This window comes from Bombina bombina, chromosome 2 (genome assembly GCF_027579735.1).
Source record: "Bombina bombina isolate aBomBom1 chromosome 2, aBomBom1.pri, whole genome shotgun sequence".
NCBI lineage: Eukaryota > Metazoa > Chordata > Amphibia > Anura > Bombinatoridae > Bombina > Bombina bombina.
Genome location: NC_069500.1, coordinates 690,027,257 through 690,043,391, shown reverse-complemented (window position 1 = coordinate 690,043,391; position 16,135 = coordinate 690,027,257). Strand labels below are relative to the sequence as shown.

The 16,135-nt window shown below is 36.2% G+C and overlaps 1 protein-coding gene across 1 annotated transcript in view; it reads right to left on the bottom strand.

Annotated features, from left to right (window-relative positions):
- The window catches only part of TXN (thioredoxin), a 61,066-nt gene extending 45,879 nt beyond the window's left edge, over positions 1 to 15,187 (bottom strand). Inside the window, exon 1 of the mRNA XM_053702673.1 lies at positions 15,004 to 15,187. Within this exon, the coding sequence (XP_053558648.1) occupies positions 15,004 to 15,027 (24 nt within the window). The 5' untranslated portion in view covers positions 15,028 to 15,187. The remainder of the gene's footprint in view (positions 1 to 15,003) is intronic.
- Positions 15,188 to 16,135: the final 948 nt, after the last annotated feature.

Sequence of the window (16,135 nt, the reverse complement as noted above, 5' to 3'; positions counted from 1 at the left end):
CTTTAAATTGCATACAAACCATTCCTGCACTGAAAGATTGTTCGCCTTCAAATTAAAGGCTGAGCATGTAATTGTAACTTTTCAATTTACTTCTATTATTAAATGTACTTTACTCTCTTTGTATCCTCTGTTGAAAAGCATACCTAGATGGGCTTAGGAACAGCACTGTATTAACAGCAGCTAGATGACTGGAAGTCTTTTCCCAGCACTGTTTGCTTAAAAATAATAAAAAATAAATATTCCTGTACAACTAATGTAAGTTTGTGGCTTTTTTTGTTTTGTTTTTAAACAACTGATGCAGGTAAATGGCATTTTTAGTAATGACATTTGTCTACATTATTTGACAAACACAAACAAAAAAAATTGCTAGAGGAAAGGTGGCTTAAACTCTAGCAATGTAAATGTTTTTTTTTCCCCCACAGCAAGAGCAATACAATTGTAGAACACCATGCCTAAGGAGGTAGTAAATGCCAATACCTTAGACACATTTAAAAATAGCTTAGAAACATTATAAGCTAAAGATTGAATTCAGAGATATTTGTTGTATTAAATGGGTAAGTTTCTAACTGTATTAAGGTAACTGCAATTGGCAACTTCTTTGTTGTGAATCAAGTACGATCTGTACTGACTTCTTTCTACCCATGTACTTGTTAAAAAAAAAAAAAAACACACACACAGACATGCACTTGGAAATTTGTCTTCTCAAAGTAGAAATTAAAGGGATTATAAACAGTCTGTTTCATTATTGTAATAAAAAAAAATAAAAAAAACACTAAGCAGGTGCTTATACTTAGAAATAATTTAAATATTTAATATTCATCTATTTAAATAGATTTTACCTTTTCATTTCTTTTGTTAGTCAGAAAGCTTCTAGGCTTGTGAATAGACTAGATAACACGGAGATAGATTTTCTCATGCCCAGAATTGACAGAAGAAAAACTTACACCTACAGGGAGTGCAGAATTATTAGGCAAATAAGTATTTTGACCACATCATCCTCTTTATGCATGTTGTCTTACTCCAAGCTGTATAGGCTCGAAAGCCTACTACCAATTAAGCATATTAGGTGATGTGCATCTCTGTAATGAGAAGGGGTGTGGTCTAATGACATCAACACCCTATATCAGGTGTGCATAATTATTAGGCAACTTCCTTTCCTCTGGCAAAATGGGTCAAAAGAAGGACTTGACAGGCTCAGAAAAGTCAAAAATAGTGAGATATCTTGCAGAGGGATGCAGCACTCTTAAAATTGCAAAGCTTCTGAAGCGTGATCATCGAACAATCAAGCGTTTCATTCAAGATAGTCAACAGGGTCGCAGGAAGCGTGTGGAAAAACCAAGGCGCAAAATAACTGCCCATGAACTGAGAAAAGTCAAGCGTGCAGCTGCCAAGATGCCACTTGCCACCAGTATGGCCATATTTCAGAGCTGCAACATCACTGGAGTGCCCAAAAGCACAAGGTGTGCAATACTCAGAGACATGGCCAAGGTAAGAAAGGCTGAAAGACGACCACCACTGAACAAGACACACAAGCTGAAACGTCAAGACTGGGCCAAGAAATATCTCAAGACTGATTTTTCTAAGGTTTTATGGACTGATGAAATGAGAGTGAGTCTTGAGGGGCCAGATGGATGGGCCCGTGGCTGGATTGGTAAAGGGCAGAGAGCTCCAGTCCAACTCAGACACCAGCAAGGTGGAGGTGGAGTACTGGTTTGGGCTGGTATCATCAAAGATGAGCTTGGGGGCCTTTTCGGGTTGAGGATGGAGTCAAGCTCAACTCCCAGTCCTACTGCCAGTTTCTGGAAGACACCTTCTTCAAGCAGTGGTACATGAAGAAGTCTGTATCCTTCAAGAAAAACATGATTTTCATGCAGGACAATGCTCCATCACACGCGTCCAAGTACTCCACAGCGTGGCTGGCAAGAAAGGGTATAAAAGAAGAAAATCTAATGACATGGCCTCCTTGTTCACCTGATCTGAACCCCATTGAGAACCTGTGGTCCATCATCAAATGTGAGATTTACAAGGAGGGAAAACAGTACACCTCTCTGAACAGTGTCTGGGAGGCTGTGGTTGCTGCTGCACACAATGTTGATGGTGAACAGATCAAAACACTGACAGAATCCATGGATGGCAGGCTTTTGAGTGTCCTTGCAAAGAAAGGTGGCTATATTGGTCACTGATTTGTTTTTGTTTTGTTTTTGAATGTCACAAATGTATATTTGTGAATGTTGAGATGTTATATTGGTTTCACTGGTAAAAATAAATAATTGAAATGGGTATATATTTGTTGCCTAATAATTATGCACAGTAATAGTCACCTGCACACACAGATATCCCCCTAAAATAGCTATAACTAAAAACAAACTAAAAACTACTTCCAAAACTATTCAGCTTTGATATGAATGAGTTTTTTGGGTTCATTGTGAACATGGTTGTTGTTCAATAATAAAATTAATCCTCAAAAATACAACTTGCCTAATAATTCCGCACTCCCTGTAGATTACGAGTCTTGCGTTAGCCTTAAAAAGGGTGGGGAGAGGTAGGGAGGTTGCTTCAGTGGTTTGGGAAATAACTCAAGACCTGAATATTTTTTTTTTTTACATATATTCTGCTTTCATGCTACTTTTCCAGAACAAAAGTGTTTCTGTTCATTAAGGATATAACAAAATTTGCCAGAAAGTGTATAATTACTGCTGTATATTTACAAACCCCCCATGATGGTTATCATAAAGTTTTTTTTTTTTATTAAATTGGCAAAACTGTAAATCATGCAAACCCTTCTATTTTCAATATTATATCTGACAAAACTCCTATATTTTACATCAGGATATCACATTGATGTACATACATATTTTCTAATAAGAAAAATGTACTTAAAGGGTCAGAGAGAAATAAAGATATGATTGGTTCTCTACTCGTAATCTATATTTTTAAAAGTAATGCACCTTATTCATTTAGTCTGACTTTACAACATTCTAGACCAACCCCCTAATGCCACTTTGCAGTCCAGGGTTATAGTTTCTTTAGCTGCTTATCTTATCCATTTATTGTGGTCAATTAGGGACAATATAAATATGCTCCTGCATTGCTTAACCAATCATTTTGTAGAATGATTATAACCAGAGTTAAGAATGCTGCACAACTTGGACCTAACTGGACACATCTGGTGAGAAATGTGTGAGTAGCCACCGATCATCAGCTAGCTCCCAGTTCTGCCTTGCTGCTGCTGCGGATCTGTACACAAGAGAGCAATGTAAATTTGATAACATAAGTAAAACATGGCATGTTCTATCTAAAACCATGAAAGATTATTTTTTAATTTCATGCCCTTTTAATGAAGGAAAATATCAGGTTAAATAAATAAGAATTGTACATTTAATTATTTAACTAGGCATTATTAAACATTTTGGGCTAGATTGCAAGTGGTGCTCTCTTTTGTGCTTCCGCTAAAGCGTAAACTTCACTAGAAGTAATCTGTTTGCGCACATCAGGTTGCGCTTGTATTACAAATCGAAAGTAAAAAGTCTTTGCGCTAGCGAAACCCAATGAACGCTAACCAAAGGACTTTGTGATAACGCAACCCCGTTAACATATTCTCCTCATAGAAGTCAACGGAGAAAACTAAAACCTATCGTTTGTGTGCTAATCCAATGTGATTTATGAATATTTCACATTCCAATGTTCTTCACTTACTAAGCAATGTTATTTTTATTGTAAATACATATTTCTATATACATATGTATATACCTACAGTATACCTGTATATCTATTTTAAATATATATATAAAAAAAGACTCCTCTCCTTTTCAAAGTTGGAACAAATAAATGTAAAAACTTTGAAAAGCAGATTAGAGTCTTTTTGTACACCTAGACACATTTATGACTCAGGCTCAAAGAAGTCATGCTAGAGTGCTTTATTTATACATATGTTTGGAGTACTAAGTAAACTTTGAGTTTATGTTTGACAACGGAGAGTGCCTTGCTATATATATACATATATATATATATATACATATATATATATATATATATATATATATATATATATATATATATATATATATATATATATATACACATATATATATATACATATACATACACACACACCTACACATATATACATACACATATATATATATATATATATATATATATATATATACATACACACACACCTACACATATATACACACACACACATATATATATATATATATATATATATATATATATATATATATATATATATATATATATATGTGTGCGCGCGCGTATATATATAAATATAATTGCTTATTTAGATTTTTTCAACAGCATAATTGTTAATTATTTATATATTTTTAAAAAATATTTTATATGTTTATTTATTAAAAAATATTTTAAAGGAAAACATTTTTTATAGTTTACTGTCTCTTTAAGTTTAATGTCCCTTTAGAGCAGTGCTTTCCAAACTGTGTGTCGTGACACATTAGTTTGTCGGCAGCAGTGTGTAGATGTGTGCCTGCTTCAACACAAATTGTTTGGAATTTAACTTTTTTTTTTTTGTTTCTGACTTTCTGCCTGCATGCTACGCATATCACATGGTTGACATGTGATTGATACTTAGTGGGTCACAGATCATCTTAACCTATTGGCGCAGCTCAGCGGAAACTGAAACTATTCCCTTTGGCGGCACATTAGCTCCTGACTGCACGTGTAGTCTCCTCAATCGGCTCTTGACTGCACGTGTAGTCTCCTCAATCGGCTCTTGACTGCACGTGTAGTCAGTGAGTGGGACAGCAGTGTGTTTGCAGCGTGGGCAGTAGTCAGTCAGACTCACAGAGCTCTAAGGGTGGCATCTTAAAGGGACACTGAACTCAATTTTTTTTTCTTGTGATTCAGATAGAACATGCAATTTTAAGCAACTTTCTAATTTACTCCTATTATCAATTTGTCTCTGTTCTTTTGCAATCTTTTTTTGAAAAAGAAGGCATCTAAGCATTTTTTTTGGTTCAGAACTCTGAATAGCACTTTTTTTATTGGTGGATGAATTTATCCACCAATCAGCAAGGACATGTTCACCAAAAATGGGCCGGCATCTAAACTTACATTCTTGCATATCAAATAAAGATACCAAGAGAATGAAGAAAATTTGATAATAGGAGTAAATTAGAAAGTTGCTTAAAATTTCATGATCTATCTGAATCACAAAAGATTGGGTTCAGGGTCCCTTTAAACGCTGAGCTGAAGTCAGAAGTCAAAGGGTTGGTTTTTTGCAGCTAGCTCCCAGTAGTGCATTGCTGCTCCTGCTCTTGATATATGGATAGGAAGTGGAAGCTTAAAAATGCTTGATGATAAAATGTGAGTGTCTTTATCTAATATTACACTAAATATTCAGAAACTGTGTTCATCCCATTAGCCTCATACATCCTATTAAAATAGTAAGTAGTTATTAGTGTTATTAAACTTGTTTTTAATTCTTGCACATACATACTTACTTGTAAATACATTTTGTTATTATATCATTTATGTATGTGTCTGTATCTCTTAAAACAAGTTAGTTTAACCTCCTGTTTGCTGGTACAACTGAATTACTGTGTCACAAAATGATGTAGGTCTAAAAAGTGTGTCACCAACATGAAAAGTTTGGAAAGCTCTGCTTTAGAGTCACAGATTTAAATTTACAAAACACATTTCAACAAGATAGAAACATTTATATCATAATTATTTATAACCTTTTGACAATAGTTATTTAAATGTGGGTGGTTCAGAAAAAGAACAACTTTCTTCTTTTGTTCTTCCTGCTTTTTAAAATTGTCAGCATACAGAACAAACATTGCACATAACAACCTGTAAAAAACAACAACCTTTTATGTTTGCTTTTTGATGCTTGCTTGTTAAATATAATAAACGCACATTAATGTGTTACCTGTTTGAGACTAACAGAGATCTGAGGTTCCAGTAGAACCAGATATACCTGAATTGCAAGTTACTAAATCAAAAACTAGCAAATTAATCTAAACTTTATGTAAAGAATAACCTGTCAATCGTTTCCATCAGAGTTGCCCAGGGTTAAAGGGCAAGAAAAGTCAAGTATAAAATGTGCATGGGTACATTTTAATTTGAAATAGAAGCATTTTTGCAATATACTTCAATTAGCAAATATGCTTTTATAAGTGTAGTTAATGTTTTTCAGCAGCATGTGCTGTGAGGGTCTGTGCACAAGTATTCAAACCTTATTCCTTCCCCAACAGTCAGCAGTGGCTTGTATGATACAAATGCAGCCTTTACAGACATAATACACATAACCGTCAGCTTGCTGAGCATGAATGGTGTTTGATTTCAGATGTACAGTACTCAGAGCATATGTGTGCAAAGCCCTGTAACACAGTAATAACTGTTACTAAAAAGCATGTTTGCTAAAGGAAGTATCATGCAAAAATGCTTCTATTTAAAATTGAAATGTACCCATGCTGAATATTCTGTGTAATCTGCCACTGCACACAATAAATTAACACATTTTAAATATTTGTTATAAATCAAGAAACTTTTTTTTTTTTGTTGTGTATTTTAAATCAGACAATAGTGGTGGTGTAGGATGTATCTGTGCACAACACATTTATAGATAATTTGGTCATATTATCATTACATACAGTAAATAACCTGGTGTAATGGGAACAATTCCCTAAAAGGAGGCTACTTTGCTTTCTAAGTGTAAGTTACACAACAATAGATGGAAGAAAAGTGACTTTAGATGTAAATAAATCTAGCAGAGTTTTAAGCGACAGTAAAAAATCACAACCTATTTTTCTTTTAAATCCATAATATATATCAACAGTAAAACTTTCAGGATTTAGATAGCATATCTTTTTTAGACACTTAAATATACATCTATTATCATATTGACTTTGCTCTCGTGGTATCATTGCTTAAAAAGCATATGTGCATATCCTCAGCAGCAGCAATATACTACTGAGAACTAGCTGGTTATTGGTGGCTACACAAACTTGTCTCTTGTAATGGGCTCACTAGATGTGTTCATTTAGATCCCAGTAGTGCTTTGCTGCTCTGCAGCTGACTTTACAAATGTGTTTAATTCCCTTGCACTGGTTAAATACAGTTATATGCAAACAACAGTGCAAATAAAATGCTCTAACATAGAACATTTTCTTTTTGCACTTTTATGTTCTTTCACAATTTAGACAGAGGATAGAATTGTAAAAATAGATTCCAATTTAATTGTATTTTAAAATGTGCTTAGTTTTCATGCTATTGTTTGTTGAAGAGATATCTAGATAGGTAGCATGAACATGTCTGGAGCACTAAATGACAGGAAATAGTGCTGCCAGCTAGTTCTCTTGCTAATGTATAAAATTGTGGCAAAACTATTGATATACAGGTGGCCCTCTGTTTACAATGGTTCAATTTGCAGCCTTTCAGAATAACAACCATTTCTTTCAGTCATGTGACTGCTATTGAAAAGCAATGAGAAGCAGTGCATTGATTAAAATAGCCAGAAGGTGGAGTTGTCCGCTTGTGTTGCAGCAAAGATATGCAAGCCAAGCAAGCTGAAATTAATCAGTTTAACCAGACATGAGCTATTGAGCAGCTTGCAAAAGGAACAAGATCTTCCTGTCTATAAATCAGTCCAGATTGGAATGCATAGAAAGAACTGTTTGCAGAAAAATGCAAGTAAAGTCTGTGTTGTGTGATTATTTCATTATGTTAATAATGCTGTTTAGCAAATGTTTTTGTTCATTTAACTTAGTTTAATTATATATTCTGTGTTGTGTGATTATTTTATTAGGTTTATAATGCTGTTTAGCATTTAAAGTCTTCATTTCAAAGCTTTAAAAATAATGTATTAGGTGTTACTTATGCCAATTTTGAGAGGGACCTGGAACCTAACTCCCTCACTTCCCATTGACTTACATTATAAACTGGGTTTCAATTTACAACGGTTTCAATTTACAACCATTCCTTCTGGAACCTAACCCCGACGTAAACTGAGGGCTACCTGCTTACGTCCCTGCTTTTCAATGAAGAACAATAATAAAACAAAGAAAATTTGATAAAGAACGTTGTTTAAAAAAATCTGAATCATGAAAGAAAAGGTTGGGGGTTTATGTCCCTTTAAGTACTACAAATGCAGCCAATGAAACCAGGCATATGGCAGTAGCCCAAAGACAAATTACTAACAAATAAAATGCACTGTGATTATTTATGTAAATTACACCCCTTTACTCTGCAAATAAAAAACGACAATATTTACATTAAGGTTTAAAACTTGTCCATATCAAAACATGACTCACTTGCTGCCCACATATTAGTCATGAGATTTCTGAAACTTATTCAAAGTAATATTTGTCAAGATTAACCCTTTCCCACCGGGACTAATATGTCTACATTGGAACAAAGTTCTGATGTACACAAACTGAAATCACGTGATCATTCATGTGATTGCAAAATTTAATTGATGGGTTCAGGTCAGGGGAAGTGCCTATGACGCTAGGCACGCCCTCCAGCACTCCAGCCCGCGATCCTGTTTACCAAGCTGCTATGGCTTCAGGACAGCAAAACGTCTAGGATGTTCTATGCCGTCATACCGGCGCTAAAGTCCAGCACAGATAGGATGCATGGAACATCCTATTAGTGGGAAGGGGTTAAAACCAATTTAAAATGTGTTCAAGCTTTAAAGGGGGGGGGGGTGGCTTACACTGAGGCCCATTCTTTTAATTATAGCCCTGTTTGAAACAAATGTGCCTAGAATTTGGTAATCTATCTTGAACTCTAAAAATGTTAAAATCAGGATTTTTTTCATAGAAAACACTTTATTTACTTGTGGTTATTGTTTACGTTCAGTATATACTTATGCAAAAGTAATTTACATGTTTCTTTTTATCTTGAGGGCAAAGTATCACTCCTGGCTTTAAAGGGATAGTCTACACCAAAAAAAAAAAAATGTTTAAAAAGATAACGCCTTTACTACTCATTCCCCAGCTTTGCACAACCAACATTGTTATATTAATATACTTTATAAAAAAAATTATAGCACATTATAAGATATGATGAAAATAATGGTATCTTTAGAAAGTCCATTTAATGGTGAGAAAAACAGTATATAATATGTGTGGGTACAGTAAATGAGTAAGAGGAAAATTACAGCTAAACACAAACACCGCAGAAATGTAAAAATAGCCTTGGTCCCTAACGGTAAGAAAATTGAAAAATGGTCCGGTCACTAAGGAGTTAACACCTTAATGACCGGACCATTTTTCGATTTTAGAACTTTTCTAACAGTGAACATAACCAAAAAAAAAAAAAAAAAAACTGAATGGCAAATTATTATTATTATTTTTTTTTTTAAATTGGACCATTGTATGATACCGCTTGAAGCAGTCCCCAACGCAGAGTCCAGGCTATCCAGAGCAATCTGGACAGTAATATATGGTGTCCTTTCTCTGCCCCCTCTTGGTACAGACTCTGCATTTTGTTTGAGGTTTCTGCTTTGCCGCAGGGGGGGGATTTTAAAATTAAAATGGGTAGCCCCAACTCTGCTCTCTCCCATCACTGCCCGGGGAGCAGGTGCATCTTGGTACAAAATACCCGAAATGGTCTGGAGCTAGTGTTACCTCCTCGGCCATGTTTTCCTGGACACTTATAAGTTACACATTATGCTGGGTGTGCAGAGGGCAACATGTATTGCACCCTGGACAGCACTATTCATGTTCCTTCCAGCATACTCTGCAGCATGTGTAACTTATAAGTGTCCAGGAAAACATGGCCAAGGTGGCAACCCTATCTGGAGCTGAAACTGTAAAAAAGTCTGTGGGTTGCAATCTGCATTAAGTAAATTGCAACCTTTTTGTACCAGGCCCTTGTCTTCTGCATAATTACGTAGAGCTGCAGCAGCTAATCTGCCAGATCAACCCCACCCATATGCTGGTATAAGCTTTGATGCACACTGGCTTCATTGTGCTCTCAGCTCTGCAATGTACAGAGACCTCCACAGTCCTCTCTGTGTGGATCGTGGTAAGAAGGTACACATCCTTCTTGTGTCTGTACTTAACTGCCAACAGCTCCTCTTGGCGCAGAGCTGAGGTCTCCCCCCTTCGTAGCCGGGTGCATGCAAGTTGTCCTGGGAAACCTGCACGGTTCTAATTGTTTTGCAAGCTACTCTATCAAAGCAACACAGTAACTTGGAAAAATTGACACTTGTATAGAAATTATCTAAATACAAGTGGTACCCTTTGTTTATCAGGGGTAACATCAGGTCCCAGACAATCTTGCCACTGGTTTCTATATGTTCTGGGCAACCTGGAGGGTCAAGGTGGATGTCCTTACCCTCGTACACCAGGAAGGCCTCTGGTGTCTCGCTCTCGCTCTCACAGAGCTTATATACCTTTACCCCAATACCTGGAGCGTTTGGAAGGAATATACTGTTTGAATCCCAGCCTTCCCGTATACTTCTTTAGGGCTTCATCCACGCATATATTCCTTCCAGTTGTATAAGCCTCTGCAAACCTGGCAGCAAAGTGGGTAATCAATCAAATTGGCAATGTTCCCTAGGGGGGCACAGGCTGTTGTCGCTGAAGTGCATGAAATGTAGAATCATTTCATACCTCTTCCTTTACATACACTGGGAGAAAATGGGGGTAGAGCAGATGTAGCTACTGCTCCAGTAGTAGGAGTGAATAGAGGGTTTTCTTTATGATGCCCATCAGCATAATCAATGCCCAGAATTTTTTTTAATTCTGGCACATTAATGGGGGCCCATTGCTGCTTTGCCAAATATGAGTAAGCCTTTGCAGCACAGAACTGATGGGCATATAAATTAGTCTGGGCAACAATGTTCCCCAATACATCATCACCCAGAAACATCTCCATAAACTGTTGGGGGCTAAATCCTGCGACATCCATATTGATGCCAGTATTTGCAGTGAAGGGTGGGATTTCTGGCCTCTTGTGATGAGGCACTACCCACTCCTCAGCAGCAATGCCAGCTGGAGCAACACGTCTCCTTCTGGCAGGGGGGGGGGGGGGGGGGCTATCAGCCACAGACACATCATTAACAGTTGAGACTGTATCTAATGATGTATCTGAGCATATGGCAGGGTCAAAATAGAGGCGTCTGGCTCTGATGCAAGGATGGCATACGCCTCCTGTGACATTTGTTTTTATGTCACAGGGAAAAAAAATATTAAAAAAAAAATTAACTAAATGGCTCTGAAAAGAGCCTTTGGGTTTCACAAAAAAAATTACTAAAAAAAAAATAAAAAAAAAAATGAATCCCTAAAAAAAATGCACAGACAACAAAAAAGTGCAGCTGTGCTACAGCCAGTGATTTATAGTGATCACAATTTTTACCAAAATGAATTAAAACTAGCTAAATTGCTCTGAAAAGAAACTTTGGGTGTCACAAAAATATTACTAAAAAAAAATGTAACCCCTAAAAAATGCTTTTGTGCAAGAGCCAGTGATTTATAGTGATCACTGGCAAGCTAGGGGTTAATGGCTCTGAAGAGAACCTTTGGGTCTCACAATGTTTAACAAATATATTAGATAAATCTATCTCTCCTAAACACAGAGCTCACTCTCTCCCACAAAAACGCAAGTGAGGAGAGGGAGGGAGATGCACACTGATCAGAGTCAATATATACAAATATTGGCATGATCAGAGATATGGGATATTTTATTATTAAAAATTAAATTATAGGGGCAAGCTCAGATTGGATGACCCTAGCCTGCCCCTATGATGAGGCAGGCTAGGGACACCCCCAGAAGCTCCATGATGCACTGGGCATTGCCATATTTGAAGCCACATGGGGGTGGGGAAGGCAATATGGGGCTTTTATATTCAAAAATATATATATTTTTAGTATTTTTTTATTACTTACTGAGTGCCTCAACCCGCCGAGGCACTCAGCACACAAGCAGAACATCGGAAGCCTGTCCTATCACTTATGATGCTCTGCTAGACTTCCGGGCTCCATGTGGAGTGAAACTGGAAGTGATCAATCTAGGGCCCGGCAATCGGGAACAGTATTGCAGGATGACTTGACATCAAGGCATCTCTACAATACTGTTAGAGTGGCTGGAAGCAATCCTGATCGCTTCCAGCGCTTAGATTACCTGAGGTCATTAACGACCTTTTTTGTAGGACATACCTTGTACGTCCTCATCGTTAAGGGGTTAAATCTCTACATTTCTGCCTGTTTCTAAGCCACTACAGACAGCCATGTTGTTTTATTAACTTTTCACAACAAGTGACTGCTAATTCATGTGAGCCATATAGATAACATTGTGCTCTCTCTCATGGAGTTGTGCATGACAGCACTAATTGTCTAAAATGCAAGTCAATAGATAATAAACAGTCATATTATAAGGGGGCTGTCAGAAGAGGCTAAGATACAAGGTAATCACAAAGGTTAAAAGTATATTAAAAGGGACACTGAACCAATTTTTTTATTTTGTGATTAGGATGGAGCATGCAATTTTAAACAACTTTCTAATTTACTCCTATTATCAATTTTTCTTCATTCTCTTGGTATCTTTATTTGAAAAATCTAAAATGTAAGCTTACAAGCCAGTCCATTTTTGTTTAGCACCAGGGAAGCACTTATCGATTGGTGGCTATATGCAGCCACCAATCAGCAAGCGCTATCCAGAGTGCTGAAGCAAAAATGGTCTGGCTCGTAAACTTACATTCCTGCTTTTTTAAATAAAAATGCCAAGAGAACAAAGACAAATTGATAATAGGAGTAAATTAGAAAGTTGCTTAAAATTGCATGTTCTAACTGAATCATGAAAGAAAACATTTAACTGTGTTGGCTGTGCAAAATTGTGCAATTGGTAATAAAGGGATTATCTATCTTTTTAAACAATAACATTTTTGGCGTAGACTGTCCCTTTAAGTAAATGAGGAAATAGCACATCTTGAGATTTATTAGTCGACAGACCTACTGAAGCATCATAAACTACCTTTTGCACACATCTGATTTAGAAACTCAAAAATGTTTGGCAGTTATCTCTGAACTAGACATTACACACTATGTAATAGTTTATGCCAGTGAGGCCTTTCTTTCTGTAAACTACTGTGAATTGTTATATATGCAGCCTTTGCCATTTTTTGTGCAAATGTTGACAAACATGAATTTTATGATCTTACATAAATGAGAAAGACAGATATAAACATATCTCCAAATTACTATAGTTCAATTAGCGTAATTAAGTATATGGCAGTCGTCCCTATAGCCACCTGCTCAATCTGCTGATTGCAGCATGACTGTGCACATAACTCATTTGAATGCTGTGGTTTCAGCATACATCACATACAGTGTTCCTAGATGATGCCAAGCCTGACAACGCCCTTCAGTAAAATTGAAACTAGGCAAATCAGATTCTACAGTTATAGGGGTAAAGCACAAGTGTGCAATGTATGCATTTGTTCTAAGATGGCTTTATAAAAAAAACTCTGTAAATTCTCTGTAAAAAAAAACTAAGTCTCTCAATAAAGAAGGAATATATATACAAACAATATATACTTATCCACCAAGATTTAGATTCAAAACAAATCTCTTGAAAAGTAGATGTGATGACTTACAATAATAACATTGATATTGAAATTACATAAAGTAGTATTTGAACTGTACACCACTGTAGATCACAGTCCAAAACTCTTATTAAGAAATAAAGAAAAAATAAATATGAATACATTGTAACTACAATAAATGTGTGGATGGGAGAGTGTGGATACATGTGTAAAAAGTTTATTATTATTATTTATTAAGTATTGCAACATAAGAAGTGCTTAGAAAGCTGTTCACACTTGATTTTTACACTATTTATTATATTTTTTTCTATAGTGAAATTGTTTTAAACTATTTAGGTTATGTTAATTTTATTTGCCAATTTTAAGACCAGTGGGATCTCATATCAGCCTACTTTGCATTTTTGAAATAGAGAAGAGATGCTTATTTGTGCTGAATTGTTACTGCCACATCTGGGCTGGTCCTTTATATATATATAAAACAACTATGCACAAAAGATAACATCTACTTGTAAAGATTCGCTAGTTAGTAGATTTTTGGACCACCAGATGATTTGCCATTTTTCACAGCAAGTGGTAATATGGCCTCAAAGTTAAATATATATATATATATACACACACACACACACACACACATATACAAGTATATTCTACCACACTATTAAACAGTAACGAAAAAAAAACAGGTGTCTTCTATGACCAAGTCATAATTTGGCACAAGCCTCATACTGACAGATTTTATGTATATGCAGGATCAACTGGAGAAGCTCTAGGAACCCCAGATATAAAGCCACTCATTATAATGACTGTCACCAAGGTGAAAATGTGTATATATTTTTCCACACTCCAATATATAGTGATGCAATGCATTAACTCTCTACCCATAGCTGAAAATGATTGCCTGGGTGTTTGTGGGTGTTTTCATTGCAACATCAGAAGTAAAAGGATGGTGATATTTTGTTTCTTTAATGTTATATTCTTTATATACAGATTTGCACAGATACTATTTTTCACTTTCTGCAGAAACATTTTGCAATAATGTGGCCAACAAGGGTGATGTACTGTAGGTTACACCAGCATGAGTTATTGGTACCACTGTTGTGAAATGTGCTAACAGAGAGGAGCCTGCTCTGTGAGGCTAGGCCTATGTGAATAGCAGGCACTATGACTGAACCACACGTGTGTGTGCTTCTTCTGTACTCAAACAAAAATATGTTAGAGATTCAATCATGTGACTCACAAATTTCCATAGACAGGATGCCATAGCACTGTATGTCTACTACACAACTAATTTAGTACACTAAAATAACGTTACCATATTACAACGATCATGTATAAAATGTATTTTAAACCCTATAAGTAAATACATTTACACATACTCAGAGAACTATACAGGGCAGATACATACACATAATAACAACTATTACAATATGCATCATTATTTAGATCTGTATTTATGCCTTGCTTACCAAATTCTCAATGTGTCGGACCATGTTGCGGGTGTGCAGTGACAGCGAGAGGAGGCCGGTGTGTTAATACAGACTGCAGCAAAACGCAAGGTTTGGGCAAGAGATGGAAAGCAACGGGGCTGATCCAGAGGCGGATCTTACTAAGGGCGTGAATAATAAGGGGACTAGGATGTGTAGATAGAGCGTTGGATCGAGACAAACTGACCATACCTAGAAAGGCGGGGCTTGTTATTATTGACAGTCTAGTAAGTGAAGGGGTTGAACTAAGTAACCAAACGGGAGGCGAATAAAGGGGATTCCGGGAATGCAGTTTTCAGGAAACAGGGCCATTTCAAGGAAGCTACGTAATATGTATACAGAGGAGAAGCAGCTACGTAATATGTATAGGAGAGGCAGCTAACGGTCCCATTACCAAGGGGAGTGACTGCTGCATACAGCTAAAAGGAATTGCTAGGGACCTGTTTTATAGAGAATACATATATAAAGCATAACTGCGAATTATTTTTAGAAATAACCGACCTCACAACTACTTTTTAAAGGTATCTAACATTAACATATTCTTATTTGTAAAGGACGTCTAGTTTTAATACGAAATCAAAGTCTTACGTGAAACACAACTTTTTTTTTTAGGGGGATGTAACTAAAGTGAATTGGTCAGTTTTGTTCACGCTACCAATGTATTTGCAAAAGTTTGTTTTCCAGAATTCTTTAGTAGGAAGAAAACAGATCTCCTGAGTTTCATACATGCATTAAAGTGTATTTGCAACGCTATAAACGACACTAGTGATTATCATCTGACTACGAACAAATCTGGATGTAAACAAACACTCATTGGTAGTTGTTTGAAATGTTTTACATTTGGTCACTATTATATAAGATAACGTATTAAACATGGAATATGCTTGGGTACCATATGTTTCTCATAGCTAGTGAAAGCACTCTCGGTATTTGTGCAAGTTGTTGTAAATAGTTATAAACACATTATATATACAAATTATACAATTACAGATCCCGATGTATTGCCCAATATGACCCCCATAGTCTTATGAGGTACCATTATGATTTCATAGGATGTCAATAGCTTGCAGACTCCACTGGGAATAAAAAGCAGCCCTGGATGCGTTTAACACCA